The 9,348-nt window shown below is 42.4% G+C and overlaps 1 protein-coding gene across 1 annotated transcript in view; it reads right to left on the bottom strand.

Annotated features, from left to right (window-relative positions):
- Positions 1-2,053: 2,053 nt before the first annotated feature.
- LOC139314307 (receptor-type tyrosine-protein phosphatase V-like) overlaps positions 2,054-9,348 on the bottom strand; it is a 54,857-nt gene continuing 47,562 nt past the window's right edge. The window contains exons 34-37 of the mRNA XM_070939893.1: positions 8,074-8,196; positions 5,487-5,644; positions 5,197-5,335; positions 2,054-2,113 (exon numbers count right to left, since the gene is read on the bottom strand). Coding sequence (XP_070795994.1) covers positions 2,054-2,113; positions 5,197-5,335; positions 5,487-5,644; positions 8,074-8,196 — 480 coding nt within the window. The remainder of the gene's footprint in view (positions 2,114-5,196; positions 5,336-5,486; positions 5,645-8,073; positions 8,197-9,348) is intronic.

Below are 9,348 nucleotides of genomic sequence, written 5' to 3'. Positions count from 1 at the left end.
TACTATGTCTATTTTTAAGATTGTAAACTCCAGGCATCCTTTTCCAAATTGACAGTCCCAGAAGTGTTTGAGTATTCAAAAACCCACAGCTTGCATGGGAAAAAGTTGCTCTAGAAAGTATGGCCCACCAAAGCTATGATCTACAATACACTGTCAATTTAACTATCTGCTGAACCATTCAAGCCACATACATAATGATTTGTACTAGCCTATATTTCCTAGATTTATGAATTCATTGTTTCTAAAACTCATTGACTGCCTTTCCTTTGCCCTTTGGAAGAAGACTACTACTGATAAATTTGACCATAACTTTGTCTCCTAGTGAAACACCATGCACATTGCAAAGTATAATTTCTTTTTCTTAGCATAAATGTCAATGAAGAAAGTAGACAAAACTGAATGCAAAATATTTCATTTTTCATAGAATAATTTATTATTATAAAACAATTTTCCCCAGGAAATTGGGGTAACTCATATCTATCTGTAAAAATGCACTTCTCCCAATGGATAGTTCAATCCCATTTCAAAATTAAAATTACAACTTTAAGAAATGGAATTAGGGGTAAGTCAAGGAAAAGCAAAACTGGATTTCATGAAACTCAAAATAAATTTCTCAAGCAATGCTTTAGGATAAGAAAAGCCTGTCATGGAATCCTGTGAATATTAATTTCAATAATTAAATTAAGTTGAGTACAATGAGTTACTTTCATGTAAATGAGCGTAGGATCACAGATCAGAATTTACGAGAGGAAAAACCCAACTTTCAAGCTGTCTCTCCAAAACTTATTACTCTTGTTGTTTTCACCTTGTCTTTATTACGCACTTCGAGGTGGAACCAAGTGAGATTCAGAAATCCAGAGTTAAGGTGAAGAATGGAACTCAAGAGAAACAGAGAAAGCTATAAATTTGCAATATGAGCTGTTTTTTTGGGACTGTATATTTTCTAGCTGGTTCTGCATATGGAATCTGCAACAATAGTTAGGCACAAGTTTTGGGAAAATTCAAAATAAGGCAAGATGGTGTTTGTGTAGATGGTATCATCTTTTCCAGACCATTCTGTAATTTTAATCTCTCAAGGAATCTATTCTGTATTAAATAAGAACTTATGCAATTTATGCAACTGAGGAAAATCTCTTTCATACCAAATTCAGTAAGTTATTCATGTTCAGTGTAAGGATATCCTTTTTGAAACTTCTTTACCAAAATCTATCTGGTAAACTTTTAATCCATTCTTTTATTTACCTCTAGTGTTACATTATATAATACATCTCTTTAGAATACTTTTATCTCTTTCTCTTCGTAAGAAAGCCAGATTTAGGCTGGTTTTTAAAAATATGAATAATTTTATATATGGAAAATTTATCCTACTGTTAACATGCCAGTTAAAAATAAAGTATTTTACTCAGCCTATTTGTATTGGAAAATGTCAACATAAGGGGGGGAAATGCTGGTATCCAGACCATGCCATTCCGTATGATGGACTTAACTGCATAACTCTGTTGCTATAAGGGTCCAACACACAACATCAGAAATGTAAGAGAGAGAGAGAAGGAGAATCACTGGATCTTTATTCCATTATCCTTTCTCCAGCTTTGTTTTTGTCACAAAGCCATTATTATCTGAAATTTACTTACTGTAAATTTGTACAATGACGTCAGGAGACATCTTGAACCTACCAACTCTATCCATATCCAAAAACATGGTTCATTGTATTTTAAGGACTGAACAAAACCTGGGAAGGCTCAGGAGGTGGTTTTTCTACCTACCCCCTCAGCAAACGATGTATCCAGAATGAAGAATGAGTTGTTATGGCATGCACAACCCTGCCTTGAGGAACAGAAGTCTGCTGTCAGCAGAAATTATCTTCCTGCAACTGGAAGAGTGGAACATCACAGCCAGCATTTTTACAGATTCATTATTTCACTTTCTGCACAGATCACAGTCAGAGCCCTGGGGTAGCTTAGCACAGGAAAGCACCAATTCAGTCTATGTCCACAATCCTGCTGCACATTGAAGTTCTATCCATCATCTAACCAGGAGCAGAGACCAGAGCCTAAACTTGTTTCTGGGTGATGACATCACGAATGCATTCATATAGATAAATATATTTATCCTAGAGGAATGAAGGTGGGGGGGGAGAGAGAGAAAGAGACACATAATACATGAGATGATGCAGATAAGCAAAAAATTAAAAAAAAATATATTGATACTATAAAGATAGAGAGAGGGAGGGAGAAGCATATTACTGAAGGCCATCAACACCACATTAGGAAGTACAGGTTCATTAGAACTACTAATGTAGCATGAAGAGCTTCAAATATTGTCAGCATGAGCCCTAGCATCTGCTACTGTTTTATGGTTGCAAGAGAAAAAAAATAAACCACAGACTGACCACTTTGCTACATATGTGAAAGTTTCAAAGACTAAACATCATGGTCATTTCTGCCCTTATCTCCTCCATGTTGAATTCCACAAGACAGAACCAGGGAGTTCTTTGATTAAACTTGTATAAGTGTCACAGAGCCAAGTATAAAATCGTACATACTTTACATCAGTATTTTAATTTTCACTCTGGGAACAGGTTGTATGCAATGCCCTCTGGTGGCACAATATTGTCTTTCAACTCCCTGAAAAATTTACTCTTGTAGAAGCTCCTCTCCTCAAGAAACCTTCCCTGGACCCGGCAGTGTTGGCAAATTATCGTCCAGTCTCCAACCTTCGCTTCGTTGCGAAGGTTGTTGAGAGTGTGGTAGCGCGCCAGCTCCCCCAGTACCTGGATGAATCGTCGTATCTGGATCCGTTCCAGTCGGGCTTCAGGCCTGGGTACAGCACGGAAACGGCATTGGTGGCGTTGGTTGATGATCTCTGGAGGGCTCGGGACAGGGGCTGTTCCTCTGTCCTGGTCCTATTAGACCTCTCAGTGGCTTTTGATACCATCGACCATGGTATCATGCTGCACCGGCTAGAGGAGTTAGGGGTGGGGGGCACCGTTCTACGGTGGTTCTCCTCCTTTCTCTCTGACCGGTCGCAGTCTGTGTTGACAGGGGGGCAGAGGTCGACCCCGAGGCCCCTTGTATGTGGGGTGCCACAAGGGTCGGTCCTCTCGCCCCTTCTGTTCAACATTTATGTGAAGCCGCTGGGTGAGATCATCCGTGGTTTTGGGGTGAAGTACCACCAGTACGCTGATGATACTCAGCTGTACATCTCCACCCCGGACCACCCCAATGATGCCCTTGAAGTGATGTCCCGGTGCCTGGAGGCCGTGCGGATCTGGATGGGGAGAAACAGACTCAGGCTCAACCCATCCAAGACCGAGTGGCTGTGGTTTCCGACATCCCGATATAGTCAGTTGGTGCCATCACTGACTATTGGGGGCGAGTCACTGGCCCCCACGGAGAGGGTTCGCAACTTGGGTGTCCTCCTGGACTCACAGCTGTCTTTAGAAGAGCACATGACGGCCGTGGCCAGGGGCACTTTTTATCAGGTCCGCCTGATTCGCCAGTTGCGTCCCTTTCTGGATCGGGACTCGTTAAATACGGTCACTCATGCTCTCGTTACTTCCCGCTTGGACTACTGCAATGCTCTCTACATGGGGCTCCCCTTGAGGAGCACCCGGAGGCTCCAGCTGGTCCAGAATGCGGCCGCGCGGGTGGTTATGGGAGCGACGTGGCGCTCCCATGTGACTCCCCTCCTGCGCGAGCTGCACTGGCTCCCGGTGGTCTTCCGGGTGCGCTTCAAGGTTTTGGTTACCACCTTTAGAGCGCTCCATGGCATCGGACCGGGGTATCTACGAGACCGCCTTCTGCTACCAATAGCCTCTCACCGACCAGTACGCTCCCATAGAGAAGGGCTCCTCAGGGTGCCGTCGGCCAAACAGTGTTGACTGGCGGCCCCCAGGGGGAGAGCCTTCTCTGTGGGGGCACCTACCATCTGGAACGAGCTCCCCCCAGAGATACGGAAGATCCCGGACCTGCGCACCGTTTCGCCGTGCTCTCAAAACTTTTCTATTTCAGCAAGCTGGCCTGGCCTAACTCCCATCTTTTAAATTTTTTAAATTTTTTAATTTGTGATTTTATAAATTGGGTGTTTTAATCTGTGTTTCGGCCGAAATATTTAATAATTTTAAGGGACTTTTTTAATATTTGGATTATCTGTATTTTATCTTGGCTGTTCACCGCCCTGAGTCCTTCGGGAGTAGGGCGGTATAGAAATTTGATTAATAAATAATAAATAAATAATAAATAAATAATGTACCAATTCATATAATGAACTGACATTTGAAAATACATGACTGAAAGTGTTTATAACATATCCAATAAAATACATATGCATTTGTCTTGTCTTCAAAATAAAAAGCCTGCGTTTTATTCACAGTATGGTCCATATATTTTCCTAGTTCTAACTGCAACATTTTGATTTGAGAAGCTGCAATTCTTCTCCAGATTGTACATTTCCTTCTGCACTGAATGTGGACTGGACATGAACCATCAATTGCTGGAGTATAGTCCAATATATATGGAAGGGATCAATTGGATAAGGCTGGCCTAGAACAATGACCTGTTCTTGCCACGGTGATGAACAAGCCAAAAATGCATCTCAAATGTTTCTGATAAGAATGTTCTGGAGCATATCTAATACATTTTTGCTTCTTTTAGCTTTATTTAAAAACAAGCATATTTGGTCATCAGAAAAGGTATCCACACAGTTAAGGTGACAATGGCCTGTGCAGGAACAGGCTTTAAGAACATAGCAGTCATGATGAGTCTAGAGCAGGGGTGTCAAACTTGATTTCATTGAGGGCCACATCAGGGTTGTGTTTGACCTTGGGGCCAGGGTGGACATGGCCAGGGTGGGCATGGCCAGCTCAATGTCACTCATTATCGGGGGTACCTGTGGAGGCCTGAGCACTCTGTCAGCAAAAATGGGCTCCTGAGCTCCGTTTTTGGCTGCGACGGCTTCCTGCAACCCTCTGCCAATGAAAACAGAGCTTAGGAGGGCTACATGCAGCCCTCCCAAGCTCTGTTTTCACTGGTAGAGGTGCTGTGGGCCAGTCCTTCGCTGTTTCCAGGGTGGCCCCATGGGCTAGATCTAAGCACCCTGTGGGCTGGATCTGGCCTCCAGGCCTTGAGTTTGACACCCCTGGTCTAGAGGTTGGAACCTTCTTTTGCTGATCCAGCTGTCTGCTTTACTACTTACCAATGATGGAGTCATAAGACAACAGCTCCTCACCAGCCTCAAAACAACACCATACACATCCACATTTTTCTCTCCTTTCAGCTGCTGTAGCAGAGTATCTAAGGCAATGAGTATCCCCATCTGGCCTACACCTCCCGAACTGGGAAAAAAGTAAGAATTAGTAGGGGTGGCCATATAATTGTTGTATACTGACATCCAATCTAGACAACAGGAAATATTTAGTATTTACCAATCCAAGACTGATACCCAAGAAAGATACCCTTGACCCAGGATGGGATTTGGGCTCTTACCTGCAATGCAGAACTAAAGGGCTGGTCCTCTTCCGGTATGGCACTAGCTGCCTGACAACAGTGAGAAAGCCCACCAGAACCTCAGGATCTGGCAACTCTTCTCCTTCCCCCAAAGGAAATCGGAACTGTTGCAACACTCTTTCCTTTGCCTTTTTCTCCTGACAAAGCAATGAAGACATCATCAGTGTAAGCACAGTACACAAATTAAAAATTCAGTGTAACTCAGAAGTTTAGGTACATTGAGAAGGAGTAAGCTATAAGCACATTGCGGGTTCAAAAGCAAAGAAATCAAGAAAGTGCATGTTCATCCTCTACCATAATCAGGAACAGCAAACAGGGAGTTTGACTAACTCTACAGCAGGGGTCTCCAATCTTGACAACTTTAAAACTTGTGGACTTCAACTCCCAGCAAAGCTGGCTGAGGAATTCTGGGAGTTGAAGTCCACAAGTCTTAAAGTTGCCAAGATTGGAGACCCCTGCTCTACAGGATTCCATTTACTTTCACTTTCACTTCACATGGAAACAGCTGCTACTGGGACTTCTACCTCCCTATCTCCAACCAGCATTAAACATAATCAGAACTTGTAGTTCTGTCTGTTGTGTATATATGTTTATGTGTGCATGCGTATGCATATACAGTGGGGCAAAAAAGTATTTAGTCAGCCACCAATTGTGCAAGTTCTCCCACTTAAAAAGATGAGAGAGGCCTGTAATTGACATCATAGGTAGACCTCAACTATGAGAGACAAAATGAGAAAACAAATCCAGACAATCACATTGTCTGATTTGGAAAGAATTTATTTGCAAATTATGGTGGAAAATAAGTATTTGGTTAATATCAAAAGTTCATCTCAATACTTTGTTATATATCCTTTGTTGGCAATAACAGAGGTCAAACGTTTTCTGTAAGTCTTCACAAGGTTGGCACACACTGTTGCTGGTATGTTGGCCCATTCCTCCATGCAGATCTCCTCTAGAGCAGTGATGTTTTGGGGCTGTCGCTGAGCAACATGGACTTTCAACTCCCTCCAAAGGTTTTCTATGGGGTTGAGATCTGGAGACTGGCTAGGCCACTCCAGGACCTTGAAATGCTTCTTATGAAGCCACTCCTTCATTGCCCGGGCGGTGTGTTTGGATCATTGTCATGCTGAAAGACCCAGCCACGTTTCATCTTCAATGCCCTTGCTGATGGAAGGAGGTTTGCACTCAAAATCTCACGATACATGGCCCCATTCATTCTTTCCTGTACACGGATCAGTCATCCTGGTCCCTTTGCAGAGAAACAGCCCCAAAGCATGATGTTGCCACCCACATGCTTCACAGTAGGTATGGTGTTCTTTGGATGCAACGCAGCATTCTCTCTCCTCCAAACACGATGAGTTGTGTTTCTACCAAACAGTTCTACTTTGGTTTCATCTGACCTTATGACATTCTCCCAATCCTCTTCTGGATCATCCAAATGCTCTCTAGCAAACTTCAGACGGGCCCGGACATGTACTGGCTTAAGCAGTGGGACACATCTGGCACTGCAGGATCCGAGTCCCTGGCGGCGTAGTGTGTTACTGATGGTAGCCTTTGTTATGTTGGTCTCAGCTCTCTGCAGATCATTCACTAGGTCCCCCCGTGTGGTTCTGGGATTTTTGCTCACCGTTCTTGTGATCATTTTGACCCCATGGGGTGAGATCTTGCGTGGAGCCCCAGATCGAGGGAGATTATCAGTGGTCTTGTATGTCTTCCATTTTCTAATTATTGCTCCCACATTTGCTTTCTTCACACCAAACTGCTTGCCTATTGCAGATTCAGTCTTCCCAGCCTGGTGAAGGTCTACAATTTTGTTTCTGGTGTCCTTCGACAGCTCTTTGGTCTTCACCATAGTGGAGTTTGGAGTGTGACTGTTTGAGGTTGTGGACAGGTGTCTTTTATACTGATAACAAGTTCAAACAGGTGCCATTAATACAGGTAATGAGTGGAGGACAGAGGAGCCTCTTAAAGAAGAAGTTACAGGTCTGTGAGAGCCAGGAATCTTGCTTGTTTGTAGGTGACCAAATACTTATTTTCCACCATAATTTGCAAATAAATTCTTTCCAAATCAGACAATATGATTGTCTGGATTTTTTTTTCATTTTGTCTCTCATAGTTGAGGTCTACCTATGATGACAATTACAGGCCTCTCTCATCTTTTTAAGTGGGAGAGCTTGCACAATTGGTGCCTGACTAAATACTTTTTTGGCCCACTGTATATTCACAAGATAAATATATAAAAATCACATACAATAAAACCAACTACACTTGAGTTCCTCCAAAGAAAATATAACATCTCCCACATTATCTTCCTAGCTTTGCATTGACTGGCAATTCCAGATACAATAAAGTGCTGTCTGAAGAATAAAAAAAAAAAAGAGGTCCATCTACCACCATGAGCCACAAACTGAAAAGAAGGAAGTTGACATCTTCAGTCTCTGAAATTTACTTCGTTCACAAGCATCTCTAGACAAGCTCATTTAAACATCCATACGCTGTGCCAGCAAGTCATGTATGTGCATTACTGTTCATGTTTCCATGACAGTTCCCTGACCAACTCACGTACATATTTTAATCTGAGCTGAACACAAGGCCATCCTGAAATAATCTTTTCAGGCCCTTGCTGTATGGTGAGCATCTCTGTGCAGACAGGTTCACCCTCCGATGGCCAGCATGATTTATCTGGAGCCTATGCAAAAAAAAAAAAAAAAAAGGCACTGCAGTTACAAATCTGTGTTACCAGTAGGACTAATAGCATAGTTATTGCTGGTTATTCAAAGTCTTTGAGCCAAGAAAAGATCCATACAATCAACTTCCTATTCCCCACATAAAATTCCTAACACTAGAGTACACAGCCAAATTATTGCAGTTGGTTGTTACTGAAGCAATGCTTCTTACATGAATATTCTGGCAATGCTCATTCAAAACCCATTCCCATTCATTTTAAAAAAGCAGCTGTCCTTTTGTTATTACAGTGATGCTAATAAACAAGGCAGCCTTCGCCATACTGGAGTCCTACAGAAGGATTCATAAACATGGCAGCAGGGATAGTTATTTAATTACATAATTTGCATGTTGCCAATTTGAGGCAGTTAATATTAAAAAAAAAAAAAGGAAAAAAAAATTTCTTTGTCCTTAAAGAAAAATAAATGAACCCTCTCATAAAATAAATACAACATCAAGATAATACAAAAAAGAGGAAATATACGAAGTCATGGATTTGCCCAGTTCAAGTCTTGAATCACAGTTTGGAACAGTCAGGACTTAAATGCTCTCTGGAACCCAGAAGGGACGGAACAGACTAGAGCTCTGTAGAGAAGGAATTCCAATGTGGGAGTGCAATTAAAAATGCCTACTTCTGAAGTAAGATCTGGTGGTATTCTCATATAGAAAGGACTTATAGAGGGAGATGGCGCTATCAATTGGCTCATATGGGCAGATAAATAATGGAGATGCTTGCACAAATAACCCAAACCATATATGGCCTTGAAGGTGACAACTGAATTGCATCCAAAGTTGTCTGACAGCCATTGCAATTCCAAGAGCAGTGGGATATACCATCACAATCAGTGGTGGGATTCAAAATTTTTTACTACCAGTTCTGTGGGCGTGGCTTGGTGGGCATGGCAGGGGAAGGATACTGTAAAATCTCCATTCCCTCCCCACTCCAGGGGAAGGTTACTGCAAAATCCCCATTTCCTCCCAATCAGCTGGGACTCGGGAGGCAGTTGATCGGGCATTTTTTTTTAAAATGCATTGTAAACTGCCCTGAGTCTTCGGAGAAAGGCGGCATATAAATTGAATTAATTAAATTAAATTAAATAGATGGGGGCAGGGCCAA

Source organism: Pituophis catenifer, unplaced genomic scaffold (assembly GCF_029215685.1).
Source record: "Pituophis catenifer annectens isolate HBS135680 unplaced genomic scaffold, rPitCat1.0.hap2 SCAF_3, whole genome shotgun sequence".
NCBI classification, from domain to species: Eukaryota; Metazoa; Chordata; class Lepidosauria; order Squamata; family Colubridae; genus Pituophis; species Pituophis catenifer.
Note: the sequence above shows the minus strand (reverse complement) of the source record. Positions and strands in the feature narration are given on the sequence as shown.